At 38.7% G+C, this 27290-nt stretch overlaps 1 protein-coding gene across 39 annotated transcripts in view; it reads left to right on the top strand.

Annotated features, from left to right (window-relative positions):
• Positions 1-27290, top strand: part of CEP112 (centrosomal protein 112) — a 537142-nt gene that overhangs the window by 417938 nt on the left and 91914 nt on the right. For 36 of the 39 annotated variants that reach the window (XR_012426034.1, XR_010581949.2, XR_012426035.1 and 33 more), the window contains 2 exons: positions 3307-3369; positions 11110-11259. The exons of the other annotated variants lie outside the window; for them this stretch is intronic. Coding sequence is in view for 33 of the 36 variants with exons in the window: in XM_074020167.1 (XP_073876268.1) it covers positions 3307-3369; positions 11110-11259 (213 nt within the window). In the remaining 3 variants the exon portion in view is untranslated. The remainder of the gene's footprint in view (positions 1-3306; positions 3370-11109; positions 11260-27290) is intronic. 39 annotated transcript variants of the gene reach the window in all.

The raw sequence follows: 27290 nt of genomic DNA, 5'->3' as shown, positions 1-27290 counted from the left end.
CATGCACCATATAACTTTTCAAAGTTACTTTGTTTACTCTCTAGATGTTTCATAAACATAGAGAGGGATTCTTGGCTGTTTTGTTCATTGCTATTGTCCAGCTGCCTAGAGTGGATGAATGAATTGGATATTTAGTTATAAAGGAGCTTCATTGGGTTTGTGAGATTTGGGGACTGGCCATAAGCTCTTGAAGAGTAGTTGCCACCAAGACACAGGCTTTCCTGCACGAATTATTATCCGTGACTCCAGCATTTTTAGGGAAAAGTAACCTCATCTTTATGACACTAGAATTAATTTTTAGATTTTCTAGTGGGTGAATATTTTTAAAGCACTTAGTGCCTGGGACATGGTATGAGCTCTTAAGTGTTTATTTTAAAAGCAACAAATACTTTATTAAGCATTTTGTGACCAAAAAAATAGCGACAGAATGTGAGCCAAGACAAATAAACCTCAAGAGGTTCAGAGTAGCCCTAATTCTGATGGAGAGCGGCTTTAATCGTCATAGAGCTGGAGTCAAGTCTGATGGCTTACTAGTCACATGCCTCTATTCTGGAAGAAGCAAAACTACCCTGTGTACTCGATGGGATTATAGACACAAAGAGATTCATGGAATGAACTCTAAAGAATTGCTTTTAAACTTAAGTCCATAAAAAAATGGTTATGAAAGGAAAACTTCAGAGATACGGACTGAGGCGATAGAAGAGGAAAAGGGCTTGTATGACATCCACTCATTCATTAGACGAACAATTATGCCCCAAACACTATGTTAGGGGCTAGGAGCTGCCTTCTAGGATCTCATAATCTAGTAGGAGAGAGACAGATTAACCAACAGTGACCAATTCAGCCTTAGTACCGCCATAGAGGTGAGCCTAGAGTGGGCCGTGAGCGTTGGATTGCTTCCTCATCCTATTTGTGATATGAAAATAAGTTGCTTCCAACTAAAGGTAGTTGGAACAGAGCTCACCTGTTTTTATCTCTGCTCCCTGTGGAAGTCCCATCAAAATGAAAGTGATGAAATTGAAAAAGGCGTGAACCAGTAGTTTTTAACCTCGGCTGAACTTTTGAAATAGCAGCAGAGATTTTTAAAAATCTTAGTGCCCAGCCTGTAGCCCAGACAAATTGAATCAGAACCTCTACAGATGAGACTCAGGTATTAAGATTTTTATGCTATAATTTTTTTCAAAGAAAATAAGAGACAACCTTACACATAAGAAATCAATAGCATTGAGAACTTGAAAAAGGCTGGGCCTGAAATTAACTTAGCAGAACTAAGAATCCTAAAAACTGAACAATTTCTGGGGGAAGGGAGGCTTGAAGGATACCAGTTAGAAGCAGCAAGATCTTTCCCGTGGTAGAACTTTGGGAAGGTTCGGGAATTGGAGAGACTGGGTATGGGGTGAAGTGAAGACCTGGAGGATTGGTTGAAAGTCTGTATTTGGAGCAGAAGGCCCAGATTTTATCCCAAGACTGCCCCCATCCCTCCCCCTGGTTTGCTCTCTGGAGATATGGAATGAGAAAGGGCCTCAGGTATAGTTGAGGGGAAATGTGAGGCTGGCCTTGCACTAGAGTCACTCTCCTGAACACCTCGATGTCCTTCTGAAAATACTGGCCGTCAGATTTGTGCTGCCTGGCAGGAAACTGGAGGATGCAGCTCTGGGCAAATTGATCCAAGAGGGAAATCCAGTCAGATGCTGGCATGGGAGAGTGCAGGCCCCTTTGTAGCACACCCTGTGGTGATTCCCACCCATCCACAAACCCGTCCACATGCAAGATTCTTCTGTACAGCTTTGGAGGCCTCATTTTGAATAAGAAAGGACATCAAAGATCACCAGATATTTGAGGAAAGTATCTGAAGTGAAAGACAAAGACCAAAACAGACAGGTGAAAGTAAATAAACAAAGGGAACTCAGGAAAAAAAAAAAAAAAAAAAAAAGCACATTCTACTGAGCAGAAAAAAATTAAAATATATGTGTAGATAGATAGATAGTTATAGACATATAGACAGATAGCTGATGGATGGATGGATGGGTGGATGGATGGATGGATGACAGGAAGGATGGATAGATAGATAGATAGATATCAGGACTATATTGCAAGGCATGATGCAGTGCTCTCACTGGTGGAGCACCTGTGCTCTGCAGCCAAAGTGTGAGTTTCTGTCCTGGCTTCATCACTTCCTAGCTGTGTGATGCTGGGCAAGTTACTACCCTCTCTGTGCCTTAGTTTTCTCATCTGTAAAAAGAGGGATGATGATGATGATGCTGTTCAAATAACAAAAAGGAACTGTTGGAAATTATGAATATGATGGCAGAATATAAAGTTTTAGGGAAAAGTTGAGGAAATTCTAAGAATAATCAAAAAGACAAAGAAATGGAACATAGAAACAACAAGAAAAAGAGACACTAAACCTAAGAGGTACAAAATCAGAGTTGCAGGGAGAGATACACACAGGGAGAGAGACAGGTGGACAGACAGGGAGACAGGAAATCATGAGAGGAATGACCAACCTTTCCCAGCGGTGAAGGAAGCAAGTTCAGACTGAAAGAGCCTCTTCAGTGCCCGCATGATTGATGGGAAAAAGACCCAGTCTAGGGCACGACACGGTGACATTTTCAAACACTGACGATGAAATAAAGATCCCAAAAGTTTCCAGAGAGCAGAAAACAGATCACATAAAAAGAATTGGAACTTGAGTGGCAGAGGGGATAACCAAGTTCTAAGCAATGTGGACTGATTCTGGAAAGGCCACCCTATTTCCAGGACATAAAACTTGTTTGATTTAGATACATTTGTCACTATAAAAAGTAGCTCTTATGCATTTGGCAGAGTCAGGGCTCAACTCTTTGCTCAGTGATTCTCAAAATCCCATCTCTCCTTTGTCCAGAAGCATCTATTTCTTTTATTTTTTAATTAAGGTGAAAAAATATTAAATTTACCTTCCTTTCCTCTTCCTCTACTTCCCTCTCCCTTTCCCTTGCCCCTCTTGTTTCTTCTCCCTTTCCCTTACTTTACCTTCTGAGCCTTCATACTTTTGCTGCGTCTATTTCTGTCTCTCTTTCTCCGTTTCTCTTTCTATCCACAGAAGTCTTATGTTTGTCTAATAATTGGCAGAAGCGATCTTTTTTTTTCTCGCTTTTTAAGCGATGAATAGTTGGCGTCACATCAAAGACAAGCCCTGTGGTTTTCTGGCGGCCCCAGAAGGGCGGTGCAGCTGGCAGGCATCCCAGCTGCCTGGTGATAGGCATGTGGAAGAGACACCAGGCTCACAGGTCACTGTGTATGTGTTCATGTACGTGTGTTTTTCAGGCCAACAGCAGGCTGAAGCAGATCGAGAAGGAATACACTCAGAAGCTTGCCAAATCTTCACAGGTAAGCAACATTAAAAGACAGAAAACCAGGTAAAACCAAAACAAAAAAGAAACCTCCACATAAAACCTTTGTACAAGTTAAACTTCATTCTTTTCAGTTTTTTTGTGAAATGGTATATTTTTATGCGTATACAAATAAACAGAATATGGTTTTAATATTTCAGTCATTAAAAATCAAGAAAAATTAGGCATATTTAACCACTTGAAACAACACACAGATGTGCACGCGCGCACACACACACACACACACCCACTCAGATGTTGTAAAACCAGCCTGTACACTTGAACAAGCCCAGGCTGAAACATACTTCACAAGGACAGGAGATACACACCTACATTTGTGATGTAAGCAGTTCGGTACTATCTGTGCTTTTTTTGTAATATTCCGTTTTGCTCTACCTAAAGCCTTCTTCAAACAAAATTCAAAATGACAAATAATTCTAGGTTAAGTCTGCAGCTCAACTGTTGACTCCTTTTGGGAAAAAGAGAATTCTAAGTCCCTACATCCATAACTTGCTATTTGTACTTACTATTGTAGTTTTAGTATAAGAAAGGCCAATAATTGAATGCCTGTCTCTACTTGAAATACAATGCTCAGAGTACTTTTTCAGCATAAGTCGTTACAGTGATATCCAATAGTATCATTTAAGGAACTCCAAGTATTCCTTACTTGTGTAAGTGATTCTAGAACAAATAAATACTACTTATCTTTACTTTGCAGGTAGGTAGGTAAGTTAAGCCATTTGGTTTTGTGAGCATATCTAATGATTGGTAAAACAAGCTTGTCTTCATATTTTTTTTATATATACAGTGGTATTTGGTAGTAAACTAGAATTTACCATACTACCACATACTGCCACATAATAGTAGTAACAACAACAAAACAATAATAATATCTAATGTTCATGGGGCACTAACCATGTTGACTCATTCAGTCTTTCACAATAACTCTGGAATTAGGAACTATTATTGGTGCCATTTTTCCATTTGCGAAAACTAAGATTCAGAGAGATAAGATCACATATGTTGGCAAGTAACTAAGCCAGGACCCAGTCTGGATCTGACTTCAAAGTGGAAGTTCTTAACCTTAACATTACCAGCCTGGTCCAATCCCTTCCTTTTTTTTTTTTTTTTTCCCGAGATGGAGTTTCGCTCTGTCGCCCAGGCTGGAGTGCAGTGGCGCGATCTGGGCTCACTGCAAGCTCCACCTCCCAAGTTCACGCCGTTCTCCTGCCTCAGCCTCCCGAGTAGCTGGGACTACAGGCGCCTGCCACCACGCCCGGCTAATTTTTTGTATTTTTAGTAGAGACAGGGTTTCACCGTGTTAGCCAGGATGGTCTCAATCTCCTGATCTCATAATCCGCCTGCCTCAGCCTCCAAAAGTGCTGGGATTACAGGCATGAGCCACTGCGCCTGGCCCATCCCTTCCATTTTTAATATGACAAAACTTTGGTGATAGTTATACAATTTCATTTTTTTGTTTGTTTTTGAGACAGAAGTTTCGCTCTTGTCGCCCAGGCTGTAGTGTTATCACATGGTCTTGACCCACTGCAACCTCCACCTCCAAGTTGGCTTCAGGCGATTCTCCTGCCTCAGCCTCCTAAGTAGGTGGGATTACAGGCACACACCCCCACACCCAGTTAATTTTTTGTAATTTTAGTAGAGGCAGGGTTTCACCATATTGGTCAGGCTGGTCACAAACTCCTGACCTCAGGTGATCCGCCCTCCTCCCAAAATGCTGGGATTACCGGCATGAGCCACCACACCTGGCCTAAAATTTCAGTTCTATGAATTCACATCCCATTAGAAAAGCAAAAAGTCTTTGTCCAAATGAAGAGTCATATGTGTTTGTGTAAGAAATGATAATTATGTCTTGATTGCCATTGTTCCAACCCTTCCTTGAGGAAAGAACATGGAGAAATATCCTTTTAATCCACCGAAAAAGATTCTTGCAATCAAAAGAAATCTATTTAGGCCAAAAGTTAAAGTTTAAATTAAAACATTAAAAATCCCCAGTTGGCATATCCTAACATCCTGCTTATTTCGCTTTATGTTAAATGAGGGAAACAGACCGAGAGTGAGATATAAGATAGCTAATAAAAATGCCTGAATAATGAGAGTGTAAAGAGGAGTATTTATCTAAAGGAATGTATGAAGAAGCCTGATTAGTTGATATTAAAACAAATTAAATATAAGTTAATGCAGAAGAAAGCCTGAGCTCTGGAGTCCAGCACCCCTGGATTTGAATACCAGCCCTACCACTTCCATGACCTTGAGCAAGTTACCTGCCCTCTTTGGAATTCAGTTTCCTCATTTGTCAAATAGAGGAGCAGTACCAACCTCATAGGATGGTTTTAACTATTAAGTAAAACAATGCCAAAAATGTGTTCAGTATAGTGCCTAGTACACACTAAAGCACTTAATGAATGTCAATTATTATAGTATCAGCACTAAAATTGCCATAGAGAAAGAGGAAAGGAGGGAGGGAAGAATGAAAAAAAGTTTGGGAGGTGGAACAGATTATTGCTTCAGACACCATGTTTTTGGGTGTTCACAAATTGATAAAATCTCCCTGAAAAGCTTGGAGAGGCATAGGGTTGCTAACTGGAAGGTGGAGAAGGAAAAACCAACTAGTAACAACTATCATACACTATTACCATCATTTCATTAATCAAGGGACAGCGCAACACCAAAAAAATCTTAGAAAGGGTGTAATATAATAAAAGATAGTCCATCCTTTTCATAAAAGTTAGGATGATAACCTTACATTGATAATATTTTGTTTGCCAACTTCTAAATATTTGTATCTGTGAACTGGCATTTGAGAAGCATTAGTCTACAGTGCCAGTCAGTTCAGAGAAGCATGTCAGATTATTTAAAAATGAGCATTATAAAACAAGACTGTGGATTGGATCTCTCCATATTTAAGTGATAGTTTGTTGGAATCTCTAACTCACATCTCATTAAGCTGATGAGAACACTAAAACCAAAGTTGCTTAACTCTGTTGGATTTTCAAAAATCCCTCTCTGAAAAAAAGAAAATGAATGCATTAGTAATGAATGTGTTGGTACCTCAGAGAGCATAAGATTAAATTTGGAAAATATTTTAAAGATTTTCCTCCTTTAGAGGAAGCTGCTTACTTTTCACAATTTTATCAAGCCTTTAGGACCTAATAGAGCACGTACATTGAACCCTTGGCACACCTGAGGACTGTGCCCGTTCTGAGATCTGCAGCACTCACCCTCGCCACCACTGCAGTGTTTGCATCATCTCTGGGCATGCCCCCAAATATCATTTCCATCAGAATCACATATTTTTTAATCTTAATAAAAGAATGCAGATGATGCAAACACTGCGGTCGTGATGAATGCTGGAGTTTACTCCTCTTAAAACACTGGAATAATAAGTGATTAGATATTTACCTTGTCTCTTCAATATTAATACAGTTTTCCTCACTCAGCCCAGTCATCTAGTGGCCATTTTTCAAGGAGAGATACTGCCATTTTGCCAGAATGTCCACAGTTAGAAACATGGGCAGGACTGAAGTTTGAATGCTAGTTGAGCTTGCCAGCTGCCAAGGGACGAGTGTCTCCTACCGCTGCCCCACACTGCCCAACACCTGAGGCGTATTAGTAGCTGGGACTATTCCACATGACCCCTGTGCCCATCTCTGTGCCAGCCTCCTGGGGGCCAACCCAGAATGCACGGGGCATCCACTTATTTTATGAGAAGCTTCCGTGTTCACCTAACCTTCCTAAGCATGGCTTCTTAAGTGGCGTGTCTTCTCTACTGTATCATGTTTTAAAGAAGAGTTTTGTAAAACTCTCAAACTGTACTACAATCTGAAAAACAATAGAATGAGTTGAAGATGAAATCCTAACCCCTATTTAGGATCCTGTTTGTTTGGTTTTTTTTTTTTAAGACGACTAACATTTTTGCAAAGCATTAATTGCTTAACAATTATTGTTAACTATTATTAACTATTATGACTTTCATGAGTTCGAGTGCTTACGCCATCAGCTCAAAATAGCTCTCCTTTTGTTTCTGAAAATACTAATTTTTAATATCCATATGAAAATTATCTAATCCACTTCTTTCGTTGAAACTAATACAGTATAAACATTTAGTTGAGTGGTAGCATTTTGTTTATGGTTTTTAATTATGATTCAATCAAAACTGGAGGGTTTTCATTATGATGTATAGATTAGCTTTCATTTTTCTTAGAACCTTTTTTTAGCATTATTATTCTACAAGAAGGGTAGGTTAACTGAATACAATTTGCCAGGTGATGGTTTTTTATTACTTACCCCGATTATAGTTCTACTACTTAAACTGGGTGCCAGTTATTATATACACTGAGCTTAGGAGAAAGTAGTCCATTTTCTTATACTCTAGGTCTACAACCATTAGAGTTTTGTTCCTTACCTGAAGCATGTTAATCTGATTATTATGATTATTTCTCGATCTTAAAGTATTAAATCTTGTTTTTTAAATTATCCTTATTTTAGTTACTGTTCCATATCCGTATCACCTGTGAGTCTATTCAACCAAATAATTTATCTATTTATCTAGCCAAGTTGTTTCACCTGAAGTGTTTTAACATTCTCCCCCTTATGTCGCCTTCCTGAGTTTTAAAAATAGCTTTCCAAAAATAATCTCATTATTTCCCCCAAAGGAAACTCTCCTTGTTCCCCCAAAGAATATAAGGTTTTATTTTCCACACAAAAGCAAGCATGTCCTTCTTAGAACATCCCGGACTTCACTTGTAGTCCCTTCCAAAACCTGCATTTTTTTCTTTCTTTCTTTTTTTTTTTTTTTTTTTTTTTGAGATGGAGTTTCACCCTTTTTGCCCAGGCTGGAGTGAAATGGCGCGATCTTGGCTCACGGCAGCCTCCGCCTCCCAGGTTCAAGTGATTCTCCAGCCTCAGCCTCCCAAGTAGCTGGGATTCCAGCGTGTGCCACCACGCCTGGCTAATTTTTTGTATTTTTAGTAGAGACAGGGTTTCGCCATGTTGGCCAGGCTGGTCTCGAACTCCTGGGCTCAGGTGATCCGCCCACCTCAAAACCTGAATTATTTTGTCCTAAATGTTCTGAAAATGAGAAATATCCCTGTTCCATGGCCTTTGACTGTTTGAAGTATCCCAGTATATTTTTATCTTTATTCTTTGGTCAGTTACAAGCTAGTCTCAATCTCAGTATTGTTTTAAGAAAAAAATACTTTGTACTTTAAAAATATATCGCATGACTGCGGTTGTGGATATATGAATCTATACATGTGTCACACTGCACAGAACTAAACACACACACACACCCTGTCTCTCTCATTCTCTCTCTTGCCCTTCTTCTCTCTCCAGAATTAAACCCACTTCTACAAAGTTATAGTTTACTCAGCTTAAAACATTGAAATAGTAAGTTGTTTGTTACCATTTGGTCCCATGTTCTCATAAAAGATCAATCTTAAATTTCATAGTAGGCCAAGGAAATCTGACTCGTTTTTATCCCTGGCTCCTCTGGCTCTGTGACTGTGAGTTGACTGTTCTGCGCATCAATTTTTGACATTTACTATGAGAATTTAACCTTTCCTGTTTCACGGAAATGCTATGAGAATTAATTGAATTGATGCCAGAATGAAAACAATATTTAATCAAAATTCAGAAAATGTATGAAAAACATCTTCATTCTCAGTAAATGAATGTTTCCACTCATAGCAGAAGGCTCAAGTTTGCATGTAATAATATTGACATTGCTATTATATATTTTGTCATTTCACAATTGGCTAAATATTTGATTATTGACAAATTCTAAGTGTCAAACTTTGGTACAGTGAATTTGCTCACTTCTCAAAGCATAAATACTCTATATTTTATTGTCAAGATGCTACTATTTATGTCAGTAGTAACAATTAGTATTTCTATAGCATTTGGCTTCTGGGGGACTCCAGACAGTTTCTGTTCATTGCCTTATAATGCTGTAATCTCCTTTTGTAGTTGGAAAAACTGAGCTGCAAGAAAGATAACTTGTCCAGTGTTTCTCACCAACTGCCCTCCCCCCTGCTTAGGACCAAAAGAATTATATTCTAATGCGGGCCTAATGTTGTTTCTTTTATTAGAAGAAATGACTATTTCCTGCTTTTAAAAAGTCATCGCTATTGAATTTGCAAGGAAATGGATACATCCAAACCAAAGGAAGGACAGTGCTCTCAGAAGGCTGATTCAATATAAAAGTTTCTCATCAGATGGTTAATTTGAGAAGTTGGAAGAACCCTGTCTGGGAGAGAACAGATTCTTAAATGTAGGGAATACTACAGGAGTGAATGAAAATGGCACCATGTAAACCAAAATAAGTATCCATGAGTTAGGAAGAAAACAACCTATTTGGAAGTATAAACTTCCCTACAATACCAAAACCTTGTTTTAAGGAAACATAAGGGAGTGGCCAAGCATGGTGGCTCACACGTGTAATCCCAGCACTTTGGGAGGCTGAGGTGGGCGGATCACAAGGTCAGGAGTTCGAGACCAGCCTGGCTAATATGGCGAAACCCATCTCTACTAAAAATATAAAAATTAGCTGGGCGTGGTGGCCTGTAGTCTCAGCTACTCAGGAGGCTGAGGCAGGAGAATGGTGTGAACCCAGGAGGTGGTTACATTGAGCTGAGATCGCACCACTGTACTCCAGCCTAGGTTACAGAGTGAGACTCCATCTCAAAAAAAAAAAGAAAGAAAGAAAGAAAGAAACAATAAAGTTGGCAGGCTAAAGGACCCAGTTAGTGCAGTGATGGGTCTGACTGCATGGTTCAAATCCTGCCTGTCTCTTTAGTTGGATGTCATTTTCAACAATGTAAGATATTTGTCCTCTTTCTGTGCCTCTGTGTCCTCATTTATAAAAGATAGGCAGTCCAGGCGCAGTGGCTCACGCCTGTAATCCCTGCACTTTGGGAGGCCGAGGTGGGTGGACCACCTGAAGGTCAGGAGTTCGAGACCAGCCTGCCTAACATGATGAAACCCCATCTCTACTAAAAATACAAAAAATTAGCTGGGCGTGGTGGCGGACACCTGTAATCCCAGCTACTCGGGAGGCTAAAGCAGGAGAATCACTTGAACCCCGGAAGCGGAGGTTGCAGTGAGCTGTGATCGCACCATTGCACTCCAGCCTGGGCAACAAGAATGAAACTCCATCTCAAAAATTAAAATTAAAATAAAAAAAAAAAAGATAGGCAATAATAATACTTGTCTCACAGTAGTATATGACATAAGAATGTAAAGTGTTAAACACAATACACAAACGTTAGTGAATTCCCAGAAATTACTGTCTAGAATTAGGTGACTGAAGAATAAACTCTGTTCATTATTTTCTTTGGTTATTACAGTTCAAAGCATTATGAAAAGCAGAATAGCTTTTCTCATTCTAATAAGTATGTTTCTCAGTAAAATAAAATCTGACACTTTTCATATTTTTGAGATCACAGATGTTCTTTCTTCTGATGAGTAAATATTGTGGAATGTTAGAGTGGAAACGTCTTCCAAGTATATTTGGTTCAGCAGTTGTTCACCATTCACAGTTTTATTAAAGTCTTTTATTGTATGGAATTTCATGCATTATAGTGTGTGATATGTTAATTGAAAATGTTTAATTTGTGGAATAGAGTTTTGTCAAATCCATTCTTTTGTTAAGCATCAATACATATAAATAGATGCCTCTCCCAGAAGAATTTGAAGTGATAGCATGCTGTTTTCATTTTAGATCATAGCAGAACTTCAGACAACCATTTCCTCTCTGAAAGAGGAGAACAGCCAGCAGCAGCTTGCTGCAGAAAGGCGGCTCCAGGATGTTAGACAAAAGTTTGAAGATGAGAAGAAGCAGCTGATTAGAGATAATGACCAAGCAATCAAGGTAATCTGAAGACTTCAGTAACCAGTGGTACCAGCTGCTTTAATGTAATTAAAAGGAGGGCTGAAATCCCAGCAGTGGGCAGATGAATGCGGGTATCTGGCTTGTTCACACAGCCTGCAGTAATTCCATTCACTGGACTCTACCTTTGATGTATCCAGTGACTCAGGCTGACTTCCCTCTAAGAGATCGCATGCCAGCATAAAAAGTCATTTTTGGCAAGCCCAGTCCATTCACATTGAACAAATATTTTAAAAATACCCTGTCCTTTCTCTTGAGAACCACTTTGGAACTGTCTCTTGAAATTAGAATGACTGTTTGAGCCTAGCACTGCCGGCTGTTAAAGTCGGAAGTCAGCTTCCAATTTGCATTCTGTTCTTTGCCCACATCCTTTCATTATGTATTCGCATAATGAGAAATAACCTGTTCGAAGCTTGGAATGCCAGCCATTTGATGTGCTTCGACACAGTACAGGAAAGATGTGTTTTTGCTGAGAAACTAGGTTGTTTCCAAATGACTTCAGAGAATCACACCCTTAATAGCAACAGAAAATTCCCTGGACCCCGATTCTTTCGGTGATAGGCAGTTAGATCTCCAAGTAGTTTTTTCTTGGCTTCATAGCAGTGAATATTATTGTAAGTGTCTACATCATACTGGATTTAATCTGTGAGGATAAGCATCTGGAAACCTTTATAAATAAGGCTTAAAAGAGAACAAAAAAATTTTAAAGAATTCCCAGCAAAAGATTATTTTTCAGCGACTTTAGTTTGACATAACAATACTCAAAGAGTGTAGAGTCATCATACAAAGCAAAGAACGATAGAAGAAAAATTTGGGTTTTATAGCTGCCCTTTCCTGCCTGACCTCTGCATCTTCTTTTTCTATAGCCTATTGCAGGCAATCTGAGTAACGTTGGGAAGAGTTAGTGTTAATGTCAGTTGCTTTTTATGTATTCCCTTTAAGCTGAGACAACACTAGACAGAATAAAAAGCCTTAACAGATGGACAAAACCTTCAAGGCCTTTACATCCGGCCTCCTCACTTTACTAGTGAGGACTTATTTTTTTGTTAATGACATTTTTCCTATATATTTCCACCTGCAAGCTTATTTCCCCTACCTGTGTTATGGAGACCAAAAAAAAAAAAAAAAAAGGTTTTTTTTTTTTCATATTCTGGTGGTTTAAAAACATCTTTCAAGTTTTTTTTCCAATTACAAACATACAAGAAGTGCCCCCATTGATCTGTGTAACAGATCTTGCTTCACATAAATTGCGTTGCATATTTTGTTTAAATTGTTTTAGTTCTATAAAATTTCCATATTAAGTGGATTTCTTTTTCACTTTATGTCCAAATACCAAGTGGTAGGTAATATCCAAATTTTAAATGAACAATCAAATCTCAATAGAAGCAAAAATGGAAAATATTAATGTACTCCTGACAACATAGTTCTGGTAGTTTCTTGATGATTTAAAAAATCTTGAAAGAATTATAATTAGTACAGTTGCTCATTTTAAACTAATTCTTACAGTTTTAATTATTTAATTTTTAAATTATTTAATAATTAAATTTTAAATTATTTAATAATAATTTAATTAATTCTTTCAGTTTTATAATATATATAGAAACCATATGTACCATATGTTACCTGAAAATAAAAAATTAAAATTACAATGTAGGTAAGATATATCTAAGTTTTGATTCACTCACTCAGATTATACATAAAGTAAATGACATTTCTTTTTTACTAATCTACATTAAAGTTGCTAAAGTCATTGATTCATTAGCGCTCATTGCCTTGGCTCCTTTTTTAAGGCTATATCACAAAAAGTACTGCGAAAAATAGCTGATATTTACTCAACATGTACTATGTTTCACGCTCTGCCATTTTCATTCATCTCATGTTCCATTATCTCATTTAAGCCTTATAGTAATCTTCATGAGGAAGGTATTTCTGTTATCCCCATATTACAAATGGGGAAACTGAGACTATGAGGTTAAATAGCCCAAGATCATCCTGCTGAACAATTGGCAGAGACAGTTTCAAGCCACAATCTGTCTTACTTGAGAGCCTCAACTACTATTATACCATACCCCAGTGTACTACATTCTGTCCATGAAAATGACTCAAATGACCAAGTGCCAAAATGAACCTAGATATTGTCATTCTGTTTTTCTCTCTTCATGAATGATATAACATTTTTGCAGCAGTTGTTTGATTTGGACATTCTGATTATATTTAAGTGTTTTGTATACATAGATTTAGGTACATGAGTAGATTACTCAGAAAGAGGCATAGCCACTACGAGGCTTGATTTTCTGGGACCAAATACATTTGTCTGCAGATATATTCAATAGAGACATAAAAGTAGTGTGCATGCTAATTGTGAAACATACTTCACTCCACTTCTGGGTTGATGATGAACTGAGCTCTTTCAAGCTGGTGATCGAGAATGGAGACAGAGAGTAAACCTAGTACTCATTCTGTCAGAGCTTATAATAATATTTCTGCAGATAAATCATTAAACTAATTCTAGAGAAAATTTGAGGTATACTAAAATCCACTTAAAGGGTCACCAGTCAGGTGCAATATAACTTGATAAAACGTTTCTGAAGGATAATTTGGCAATACCTATCATTATTAAATTGCCTGAGAGACATACCTAGTCTTTGACCCATTTTCAGAATTTGCCCAAAGGTGGCAATTAATAATCGTACTAAACTTTAGCTAATCAAAAAATGCTTGTTCTGGCTTTCATCCTTTCAGTCAGTAATTATTTATTAAGCTCCTTTTATGTGACAGGTACCTGCAACACCAGCATTCTCTATATCCTTTCTATATTTTTAACTATAGCAAATACACTGAAAACTGTGCACTATACGAAATGATGTTGGAGAGCATATTTAAGCATATTGAAAATGTTCACAAGATATTTTTCAATGAAAATGCACATTCCAAAACATATAGATATGAGCTCATTTTTGCAAAACAAAAGTATGACTCAAGAGAAAAAAAGACTACAGTTATATCAAAATTTTACTAGTGGATACCTCTAAGTGGCAGAATTTAAGATTTTTTTAGTTTTGTCTATATTTAAACTATAGCAGCACTTTTGCAATGAGAAGCAATAAAAATTGGTAAAAAGGGAAAAGCTACCAGCCTGAAGAAATCCATTGAACATTGTGGGAATACTTGTAGGTGAGACTAACAGCAGGCATGATCCTCACTGTCCAAGAAACAACAGATGAAGTAAGATCTTTTACAAAACGGAATTCCTTTAGTGTAAAAAGAGTTACACAAATGAATGAAATTCATAAGAATAGATATTTTATTTTATTTTATTTTATTTTATTTTATTTTTTGAGATGGAGTCTTGCTCTGTTGCCCAGGTTGAAGTGCAGTGGCATGATCTCAGCTCACTGCAACTTCCACCTCCCAGGTTCAAGCAATTCTCCTGCCTCAGCCTCCCGAGTAGCTGAGATTACAGGCACCCACCACCATGCCCAGCTAATTTTCGTATTTTTAGTAGCAACAGGGTTTCACCATGTTGGCCAGGCTGGTCTCGAACTCCTGACTTCAGGTGATCCACCTGCCTCAGCCTCCCAAAGTGCTGCGATTACAGGCATGAGCCACCACATCTGGCCAAGAATAGATCTTTTATGCTGTAACACACTATCTTTTAAAAATCAACAGCAAAAAAACTTTATCACTTATTTACTGCCTTACCTCACTCCTTACATTCAAAGTCACACCTTTCAAAAGAGTTATCACCAGTGCATACCCCAAAACTTGGTGGCTTAGAGCAATAGCTATCTGCCCATAATTCTTTGGATCAGAAATTTGGGCAGGGATCAGCTGGGTGGTTCATCTGCTCAATGTATGGCATTGGCTGGGGTGCTTCATGAGGTTACATTCAGCAGAAAGCTTGGCTGGGGTTGGAATGTCTGAGCTGGTTTCAGGCCCATGCCATATGGCCTTTCTCGCTAATAGATTAATCAGACTTTTCACTTAGTAGCTGATGTCAAAGAGAATTAAAAGGGGTAAAAGCAGAACCTGCATTTCCATTAAACCCTGCCCTGGGAAGATTCACAAACTCACTTCCACCATATTCTATTGATCAAGATAGATCATAGGGCCAGCCCAGAATCAAGGAGAGGAGAAACAGTGGCCATTCTCTCTCTGGGAGGAATGGCATAGATTGTGAGGCCATCTTAAATCTACCACAGTAGTCGATACTAAAGGTCCAGTTTTTATCTCCCATTTATTCCTCAACTATACAAAATAGTACAAAGAGGAAAATATCTATATTCCTACTACCCATAATCAACATTAATTAACATCGTGGCATATTTGCATCCATCTTTTTTTATAAAGAAAATCTATTCTCTTGTTTTCGAAGAAGTAGAAATGTCATAAATGCTCATTTATAAATAATTTAAAATGCAAGAATAAAAAAGTAACAGTTTTTAAAGTCACCCCAAATCCTATCACCCAGAAATAACCATCATAGAATTAAGGTAAACATTATTTCCGATATCCTACTATGTATAAGGCGAAAAGAACAGAAAGCTGAGTAGGCTTTTGAAATGAATACTACAGATTTTTTGTTGTTGTTTTAGAAAAATCTTTAATTTTACTTTAATTCAACAGATGAAAGAAACTAGAGTAAAACAGAGGAATTGTTGAAGTTTTGGACAGAACATGTTGATTTCGGCTGAAAAACATGTACATTTGCACCCTCATAGTTTCTCCCGTATGAGGAGAGAACCCTTCCCTGCCACCTCCTATCTTGGATAGTAGTAGTATTTTCACACTGTCAGGGTTTATGATATTCACAATTTTTAAACCGTATCCTATAGTTTAATTCTCATGCTATATTTCCATCTATGCAGTGCTTATACGAGGCCTTTTACCATAGTGTCTCCATTCCCACAGTTTTTACTTTGATTTGTTTCTTAATTGACTGGATGGTGCTGTCTTCCCTGAGTTTTTTCATGTTTAAGAATGTCTGCTGGCTAACCTGTATGATTGAATGGCATGTTACATGGGTGCAGTGTTCCTGTTCACATTTTCTTCCCATGTGTGAACACGGCTCATCGAGCATTTAAGATTGCTGTGAGAAGCCTGGGCTAGAGAGACCAGCAGACATGACCCGCAGACTTTTCTGTCTGCAGACCAGCAGACATAGACAGAGTGCTCCTCCATGGAAGTGATTTGCATTTTCTGAGGCATTCCTGAAGAAGTCTTTCTTTCTCGTGTAAGTGTAGTAGATTAACCAGGATAAATTCAGTAAGTGACTGAGATATGTCTACATGTTCAGTATTCAAATAGCAAATGAAGCATAGTGGTTCTCCTTGTAAGTGAAACTGACTTGTAGTGTCTCTGTGTGTTCTCTGACCTGAGGGAAGGGGAAGGCAGAGCTGGCGCACAAACCAGCATGCATCTGGCTGAACTGACTGTTCTCGCTTTGAGACTATGTTAAGTGTGTTTCAGGGTTCACACTGCCGACCTGGGAGCGGCATCTTCTTTTCCTTTGAGTTTTTAATGATCCCAATTTTGTGTATATCCCTGAAGTCCTTTCCTCTGAGGTGGCCAGCCCTGATGTTTATCTGTTTTTCTGCCACATCCATCTCCCCTACTCTCAGCCAGAAGAGGAAAAAGATGAGGCTGCCATGCCATTTCCTTCCTCCAAATTTGGTGATAGTATTGAGAATTCTCAGAATTTTGACTCACACAAAATAATGATCCTAGGGGCATGGCAAGTTTTGAAGTTAAGCCCCTGTGCAACTCTTCACTGTGCTCCAGAATTACGTTTCTTTCCTTGACCCCAGATTTTTGATGGTTTTTTGTATGATGTCTACCTTATCACCCAATATTGTTCTGTTGGTGTATTTTTGCTGGCTTTTACTCTTCTTGACTCATTTTATTTGGTGTTGGGAGAGGGACATTAAATCTACTATCTAATCTGAGAAGCCTATTTGACTTCTTTATGACATTTAACAAGGATCTTCTGCTGCTCAGATATTACCACAGTAATGCTGCCTAACAAACACTTTTGGAGACTCAGTGACTTTCACTCACATTTATTTTTTATTTTTGCAACATGTCTGCAGGTCGCTGTTGTGGCTCAGATTCAGAATATGCATTGACTGACTGGGTTTGACTCCAGGCTTTAGATCAGATTCAGGCCAGCTCTACGCGTTTGTACAGTCGGCTTGGACTAGTAGTTGTCTGGGATATCCTGTTCATGGTAAATTACAGAAGTGCAAGAGGATGGATTGAAAGAAAGCCCTGCATCCTCAGCCTCATTTCTGTCCACATCAATGAGGCAGGAAAATTATATACTGACTCTAGTTAGAAGACCATGAACACCTGTGAACAATGATTTAATCTGCACGGACTAGCCTCTAAAAACTTTCTTAGCTCTATGGCAGCACTTTCCTGGGGCATCTACCTTTCGGAACCCCTCTTTCCCATTCTTATTCCCATCTTTTCTTTTTTGCACTGAAATAATGGTGTTAGTTAGGGCCTATTTTGTTTTATATATATGTATTGGATTGTCCCTGGACAATCTCATCCCTTCACGTTAACTTCCAGACAAATGAATTTTGAATTTTCATCACCATTCAAACTTTTCTCCTGAGCCCTCAATTCACATTTCTGACTACTACTGGACATTTCCATTTGGATGGACCATAGACTGCATAATCTAGACCTGTCATAAACTGAATTTATCTTCCTCTTGCTCTTCTCCCAGCCCTAGCCTGCTCTTCTTCTTGTATTGATTATCTGAATTAAAGTACCACCATCATCTACCTACTCACTGAAGTCAGATTCTTAGAAATCTCTCTGAATGAATTCTTTCCTTCCCTTACCTCTCACAGGTCAGTCCCTAGAGAAAACTCCTAAATATCTCCAAACTCATACCCCACTCCCCAGTCACTAGATCCTACCTTCTAGGTCAGATCATCATCATCTTTGACCTTGCCTAGCACAATCACCCTTATCTAGAATCACTGCCAATAACTTGGCCCTCTCAAGTCTATGCCTCACACTATGGATAAGGTAACTTTTCTAAAACACAAATATGGGCATGTTGTTTTTTCTTAAAATTCATCAATGGCTTTCCATTGCCTATAGGATAAAACCTATACTTGTCAATATGGCATATAAAACACTTTATGATCTAGGCTGGGCACAGTGGCTCATGCCTGTAATCCCAGCACTTTGGGAGGCCGAGGCGGGCAGATCACAAGGTCAGGAGTTCAAGACCAGCCTGGCCAACATGGTGAAACCCCGTCTCTAATAAATATACAAAAATTAGCCAGGCGTGGCAGCGGGCACCTGTAATCCCAGCTACTCGAGAGGCTGAGGCAGGAGAATCACTTGAGCCCAGGAGGCAGAGGTTGGAGTGAGCCGAGACAACACCATTTCACTCTAGCCTGGGCGACAGAGCAGGACTCCATCTCAAAAAGAAAAAAAAAAAAAGACAAAAGCATGTTATGATCTAAACCAGCAGCTCTTAAGGTATTCTCTGCAGACTCCGATGAGTCCCTGAGACCTTTCCAATGGCCCCACAAGGTCAAAACTATTTTCATAATAACACAAAGACATCACTTTCCTTTTTTACTATATTGATACTTGCACAGACGATATAGAAGCAACGGTGCCTTCACACAAAACAAGGCCTTAACATGAAACCATATGACTAGTCATTATTTTCTTCACTACCATGTACTTATGGTTAAAAAAAAAATAAAACAACAAAGCAATAAAATGTACAGATGGTCCCTGATTTACAGTGGCTCAACTTACAATTTCTCAGCTTTATGATAGGTTAATCAGGGTATTAAGTGCATTTTCAACTTAACGATATTTTCGACTTACATTGGGTTTATTGAGACTTAATACCATCTTAGTTGAAGAGCATCTGTGTTGATTTTGTTAAATCTCAAACCTCGAGGACACATCTCTTTTAATATTAATAGCAAGTACACATGAAGTACTTCTGCTGCATAAAGTAGAATGACTGTCTTAGGGAAAAGCAGTTCTGTGTCTGTATGAGTATGAGCTGAACTCTAGTCACTCTGAAAGAAAGACTGACAGGCAACGTATGCATATTCACACTTGAGTATTTGGCAGATGTTTTCTTGAAAATGAATGAAATGAAACAAGCCTGACATTTCAAGGATAACAACTGACTATATTGTTGCTAATGATAAAATTTGAGCTTTCAAGCAGAAATTAGAATTTTGGAAAACGAATACCACCACTGTGAGCCTGACAGCCTCACAATACTTACAGACTTTTCTGATGAGATCGGTGATATTATGAGCGATGTGTATGGGAAGAAAGGGGAAGGAAGAGAGTGAAGCGTATCAACATTTGGAAGATTTGTATAACTCACAGAACCATGTTTTCCAAATGACAAACACCTGATGTCACAAAACCATGCCTGAGTAAAAGATCCATTGAAAATACAAAAGAGATCAATGGATGTTGAGGTAATAGTATGAAAAGTTCACTGAGAGAGTTTCAGATTCCACATTGCAACTAACTTTTTAGAAGCTACCACTTGTCAAATTTTAGCATAGTAACAAAACTATCCACAGTCTTCTAAAAAGGCTACTAAAATACTCCTCCCTTTTCTAACTTATCTATGTGAGACTAGATTTTCTTCCTGTTCTTCAGTCGAAGTAGCATCTTGCAAGAGATTGAATGCAGAAGCATATTTGAGAATCCAGCTGCCTTCTATCAAATCAGACGTTGAAAAGATTTACAAAAAATGAAACATAGCTAGTTGTCTCGCTAATTTTTTTTTTTTGCTTTGGAAAAATAGTGATTTTTCTATTAAAATATTGTATTTATGTTTACACATAATGGATTTATTACTATTTTAATGAATAAAATGTTTTAATATTTCTTAGTTTTAATATGTAATATGATAAATTCAGTGGATGTAATGCACGTACACAAAACCTCTTTGAGGTTGTCAGTTTGTAAGAGTGGACTGGAGTCCTGAAACCCAACACGTGGAGAACCACTTGTCTAGACATCACCCTCCACTCCCCCTCGTCAGCTGCCAGTGCTCAGCATAGATGCCGTGTTCTCTACGATCCCATGCCCCATGGGAAATGCCCCTGAGCTCTGTGTAAAGTGGCCTTTCCCTTTGACTTAAAGGTCATCTTTTCTGCGAAGCATCAGAGTGAGAAACTCATGCCAGCCCCGTCCATTCCTCTAACAAAGTGTTTGCTGTATTACGGTGCTGATCCACTATCCCTCACCCAGTCCGAATCTGCAGGATCTAGGAAGGTGGTGCTTGTGCTGTATCTGCAGTGGGTCCTGGGACCGCACAGTCTACTGGACACATACAGGAACCGTGAAACGTGTGAGTGTCCGCAGTGAAAGAGACAAGTCGAGATTGTAAGTCCCACCCAACATCAGTCAGGTTTTGTTCCCGAAGAAGTTAACTCAGACTTTCCAAAAGAATTTGTGTTTTCCAGAGGATTTTTGGATTTCAGGATTGCGGACAGAACATTGTGGACCTGTATGTAGATTAATTCTATTTCTCACCAACTAGACTATGAGGTTTTTGAGAGCAAGCTTTAGTGCAATGTTTGTTTCAATGGAAGTGCTAGAAATACACAGAATAAATGAAAGATGTTCCCTCATGAATCATAAAAGGTTCTGATAACAAATAGTGTCCCTTTATTCTCATGTCATTTTATTTTTAGTGGCAGCAAGCTCATAAATATTCTGTAATGGTATAGCAGATATGGGGAGAGAACTCAGATCTTGTGGTAACCATCATATATTTTGCCTAATTTATGCAGATTTAAAAAAAAATACCGCATGCCTTGTATATACAGACACACCTCATTTTATCACACTTCATTTTATTGCACCTCACAGATACTGTGTTTTGTACAATTCAAGGTTTGTGGCAACCCTGTGTCAAGTCGATTGGCACCATTTTTCCAACAGCGTGTGCCCACTTTGTGTCTCTGTGTCACATTTTGGTAATTCTCGCAATATTTCAGACCTTTTCATTATTATAACTGTTATGGCGATTGATCTGTTATCAGTGATCTTCGATGTTACTATCGTCATTGTTTTAGGGCGCCACGAACTGCACCCATGGGAGACAACAAACAGTAAATGTTGCGTGTGTCCTAACTGCTCCACTTCCTGGCCATTCTCCCATCTCTCTCCATCTCCTCGGGCCCCCCTCTTCCCTGAGGCACAACAATATTGACATAGGTCAGTCAATAATTCTACAGTGGCCTCTAAGTGTTCAAGTGAAAAGAAGAGTCACACATCTCTAACTTAAAATCAAAAGCTAGAAATTACTAAGTTCAGTGAGGAAGGCTTGTTGAAAGCCGAGACAGGCCCAAAGCTACGCCTCTTGTATCGAACAGCCACATTGTGAATGCAAAGGAAAAGTTCTTGAAGGAAATTAAAAGTGCTACTCCAGTGAACACATGAATGGCAGAAAGTAAAGCAGCTTTGTGGTGATATGGAGAAAATTTTAGTAGTCTAGTAGAAGATGAAACTAGCCACAACCTTTCCTTAAGCCAAAGTCTAATTCAGAGCAAGGTCATAAATTTCTTCAATTCCGTGAAGGCTGAGAGAGGTGAGGAAGCTGCAGAAAGAAAAGTCTGAAGCTAGCAGAGGTTTGTTCATAAGGTTTCAGGAAAGAAGCTATCTCCATAACATAAAAATGCAAGGTGATGCAGCAAGTGCTGAAGTAGAAGCTACAGCAAGTTACCCAGAAGATCTAGCTAGGTCCTTGATGAAGGTGACCACACTAAATGACAGATTTTCTATGTAGATGAAACAGCCTTCTATTGGAAGAACATGCCATCTAGGACTTTTATGGCTAGAGAAGCTTTAAAACTACAAAGGACAGGCTAACTCTCTTGTTCGAGGCAAGCGCAGCTGGTGACTAAGGTCAGTGCTCATTAACCATTCCAAAAATCCTAGGACCCTAAAGAATGATGCTAAATCTAATCTGCCTGTGCTTTTTCAGTGGAACAAGAAAGCCTGCACTGCAACTTGGTTTACAGCATGGTTTACTGAATATTTTAAGTGTGCTATTGAGACCTCCTGCTCAGAAAAGAAAGATTCCTTTAAAAACAATGACTGCTGATTAACCATGCACCTGGTCACCCAAAAGCTCTGATGGAGATGTACAAGGAGAGGAATGTTTTTTCTTGCCTGCTAACACAGCATCCATTCTCCAGCTCATGAATCCAGGAGTCATTTCAACTTTCAAGTCTTGTTATGTCAAAAATACATTTCATAAGACTATAGCTGCCATAGATGGTAGTTACTCTAATGGATCTGGGCGAAGTAAATTGAAAACTTTCTGAAAAGGGTTCACCATTTTGGAACCATTAAGAACATTATTGATTCATGGGAGGAGGTCAAAATCTCAACATTAACAAGAGTTTGGAAGAAGTTGATTCCAACTCTCACGAATGACTTGAGGAAGTAACTGCAGGTGTGGTAGAAAAGGGAGAGAACTAGAATTGGAAATGGAGCCTAAAGATGTGACTGAATTGCTGCAACCTCATGACCACACTTGAATGAAGAGTTGCTTCTTATGGATGAGCAAAGACAATGTTTTCTTGAGATGGAATCTACTCCTGGGGAAGATGCTGTGAACATTGTTGAAATGACAACTTAGGATTTAGAATATTATATCAACTTAGTTGATAAAGCAGTGGCAGGATTTAAGAAGATAGACTCCCATTTTCAAAGAAATTCTACTGTGGTTAAATCAAACAGCATCGCATGCTACAGAGAAATCTTCCGTGAAAGAAGTCAGTTGGTGCAGTGAACTTTATTTTTATCTGTTTAAGAAATTGCCACAGCCATCCCAGCCTTCAGCAACTACCACCCTTATTAGTCAGCAGCCATCAGCATCAAAAGCAAGACCCTCCACTAATAAAAAGATTAGGACCTTCTGGGGGCTCAGATGATTGTTAACATGTCTTAGCAATAAGAAAGTTTTAATTAAGGTATGTACATTGTTCTTTTAGACATAATGCTATTGCACACTTAATAGACTATAGTGTGGTGTAAACATGACTTTTATATGCTATTGGGAAACCAAAAAATATGTGAGACTCTCTTTATCATGGTATACACTTTATTGCAGTGGTCAGGAACTGAACTTGCGGTATCTCCGAGGTATGCCTGTATTATCTAAGAACATAATTTGTATACTCTAGGGGCAATGCCCACAAAAGGCTGTATGCCAGAGCCAAGTTATCTAAATGTGAGTTAGCACCATCCACTGAGCTCACAGAAGTTCATTTGGGGAAACGTTAGAAATAGTTCTTTAAAGAGACTGTGGAACATTCTTCTGGCATCACTGCACCACCAGGGCTAAGTCCTTTCTTTGAAGCTAGTGTATTGAAAGTTTCTCACTGTGAAGCCAGATGTCCAAGCAGAGATTTCATATCAAGGAGAAATGTTGTAAAATTTTTGCTTGCAGGCATAGAAAAGAGATTTTACAGCATTGATGCTTCTCTCCCTTGGCTACTGACTGGAGTTCACAAGAAAAGGTCAGCTGCCAGTAGGACATCTAGCAATCTGGTCTGTGTTACCAGAAGGGCTTGGTTGGGGGCAGGGGGTGGGGGGTGTAGAATATTTCATAAGATTGGGCAATTTTTACTGTGCTAAAAGCTTACAGGAATCAATTCCCAAAGAATAAAATTACAAACCTCATTGTGGTGTTTTAGTAGCATTGAGAAACAAAAAGAAATCTCAATGCCTAGCATCAAATGGCATTGTTTGGGACCTGTTCACTATTTAATTCTTGTCTCCCCTGTATGCACGTCCTAAGGGCACAAGGAAAGTGGCATTTTCTTTATGCCCTCCTGAATTAGAATTAATAATGCTAAGAATAGAAATGTATTTTCCATCCCACCTAAGAAGGTTTGCCTACTCACTCAGAAAGGAAGACAGAGCCATTCAGTCATAGTAGCATAAAGCATAAGTGCCATTTTTCAGGAAGAATGCTCTGGAAGATAAGCTTGGATACACTGTGGCCGTGAATTATGACCTTGCTTCCTAGAGCAAGGAGAAGCAATAGCAATGAACAAGCAGAGAAGAAATGAACGGTTCTCTCTCAGAGGTTTTTTTTACCCCATACCTTCCCTCTGATTCTATTCTCTGGCGATTTTTATCTTATTTTAAAACTAGTCAAATAAGATTCTTTGTTCAGTGGACAAAATCCTTCAAGTGCTATGAGAGATATGTTTAGCCCCTGGAACGCTGCCTTGTGTATGTTAAGGAATCAATTAAGTTTGATGAGCGAATGCACAAATGTGTGAGTAGAGAGAGTGATGAAAAGAACACAGGTGAGAATAGATTCCTCTTCACCAATGGCTAAATTGTACTCTTTGGAAGTCACTAGGCGACTATATATGGTTAATTGATTTTTTCGTTTGTTTGTTTGTTTGAGAAAGGATCTCGCTATATGGCCCAGGCTGGAGTGCAGCGGCACCATCTTGGCTCTCTGCAGCCTCCAACTCCTGGGCTCAAGCGATCCTCCCTCCTCAGACCCCAGCCTTAGTAGCTGGGACTACAGATGCGCGTCACCACGCCCAGCTAGGTTTTGCATTTTTAGTAGAGACAGGGTTTCACCATGTTACCCAGGCTGGTGGTTAATTGTAGTATTGCATGGTCCAAAATGAAGTACTTTGGTTAATAAACTATTGGAATATATATGGATAATTTAGTTTTTTAATTTTACAAATTTAACAAAAAACGACTGGGACATTGTTAATCTTTAATAATGCTAAACTGTATCAGAGATAGTTCAAAGGCAGTATAATGGACATAATGATCATTGAATGATATAAATGTAAGCCTCAGCAACCAAAATTACTGAATGATCAATTTAATATTTATTAGGTGGTGCAAAAGTAATTGTGGTAATGGCGAAAACTGCAATACTTTTGCACCAGCCTAATATATGCTACATAAGTGTATATGCACATATTATATGCAGTCATATGTCACATAACAACAAATCAGTCAAGATGGACTACATAGATGATGGTAGTCCCATAAGATTATAATGAAGTAAATGATGAGAAATTCTTACCGCCTAGTAACTTCTTAATGATCCTGAGCCTTTGTAGGCCTAGCCTAATGTGTGTGTTTTTGTCTTATTTTTAACAAAAAGTTTACAAAGTAAAAATAAAAGAATTAATAGAAAAAAGGTTATGGAATAAGGATATAAAGAAAAATAGAATAGGTACAATTATTATTCGTCAAATGAAAATACATATTTAACAAAGGAAAAAGTATTGTATAGCTGCGCAGTGTGTTTCTGTTTTAAGCTGTGTTATTACCAAAGAGTCAAAACGTTTAAATATTTTTTTTAAGTTTATAAAGTGAAAGTGTTCCAGTAAGCTAAGGTGAATTCATTATTGAAGAAAGAAAATGTTGTTTTATAAGTTTAGCATAGCCTAAGTGTAGAGTATTTTAAAGTCGACAGTAGTGTACAGTAATGTCCTAGGCCTTCACATTCACTCACCACTCACTCACTGACTCACAAATGCAACTTCCAGTCCCGCAAGCTCCATTTATGGTAAGTGCCCTATGTAGGTGCACCATTTTGTATCTTTTATACTGTATTTTTACTGTATCTTTTCTATGTTTAGATATATTTAGATAATTGCCTAATGTGCGGTAATGATACAGTAATGTTACAGTATAGTAACAGCTGTACTATAGGCAATTATACCACAATGGCATAAGGTGCAGGAAATGTACTTGAATACATTTACTCAAGTACCACTGGTACAACAGTTCTCTTTCTCCCACGTCCTTGATGAAATTGACTCACAGCTCCAGGCCCTGTGGTCACGGCTAAGCTCAACAAGCAGAGTATGGTCTCTAGACAAGTGGATAGACTGTATGGCATTGTTTCTCTTGCAACCCTTCCTAACTACCAGCCAACCTCTTGTTCTTTTTCTGATGTGTATATGATTCAACTCTTCCATCTACTCTCTTAAAAATCCCTTTTGTAATCCCACCTTAATATAGAAAGTTTACAGAGTAACCTATCACCTCTTCTCCAAATTCCACAGTGTGTTTCTACTTCTCATCATCCTGTAGCTCTGTGCAGCGTTTGACTGTATTGATTGACCAACAGTGTTCCTTCTAGAACAGGGGTTGTCAAGCTTATTCTGTAAAGGGCCAAATAGTAAAAATGTTAGGCTTTGCAGGTCATATAGTCCCAGTTGCAGCTACTTAGCTTTTAGCATTGTGGCCTGAAAGCAGCCATAGACAGTATGTCAACAGATGTGCATGGCTATGTTCCAATAAAACTTTATTGACAAAACTAAGGTAAATGCTAGATTTGGCCTGCTGGCTGTAGTTTGCCAACCCTTAGCTTATCTTAGCTTATATGATACTTCTTTTACTTGTCTCTCTCCTGCTGGTCTCTCTTCCTCCCAGTGGGTGTTCCTCGAGTCTATATCCTGGGCTTTGCTTCTCCTTTTCTTTTCCACACTAAGATCATCTCCTCTGTGATGTCAGCTGTCACTTCTATAGAGATGATTCCCAGAAGCCCTGGCCTGATTCCTAGTTGGGTCCTATATCTTGCACTGCCTGTAAATCCTCTTCTTTTGAAGATGCACTACTATTTCAGAGTCACCATCTACAACATTGAGTTGTGATCTTCCCTTCCAGATTGGCCCTTCTTTCCAGTCTATCGGGGTTACCCCCAGTCTTTTTGTTTCCTATTAGAAACTTTGAGTTCATCTTTGTCCTTCCTTTCCTTCATCCCAGTTTATCTCAAGTCTATTGCCAGAGTCCTTGAATGTATTTCTTATTCCTCTGATATGACCCTATTCAGAGCCCTTCTCAACTTGTGATTGATTTAAAACAGCCTCCTCTCAGCCGATATCCCTGCCAAAAGGCTCTCAGCTTCAGTCCAGTGTGAAGAACTCTGCCAAAGAAATCTTAAATCACTGTGATGTCCTTGTCTTACAAAGAGGGTTTGGAAATCAATA

The sequence above is a fragment of the Macaca fascicularis genome, chromosome 16, assembly GCF_037993035.2.
Source record: "Macaca fascicularis isolate 582-1 chromosome 16, T2T-MFA8v1.1".
Lineage (NCBI taxonomy): Eukaryota > Metazoa > Chordata > Mammalia > Primates > Cercopithecidae > Macaca > Macaca fascicularis.
Note: the sequence above shows the minus strand (reverse complement) of the source record. Positions and strands in the feature narration are given on the sequence as shown.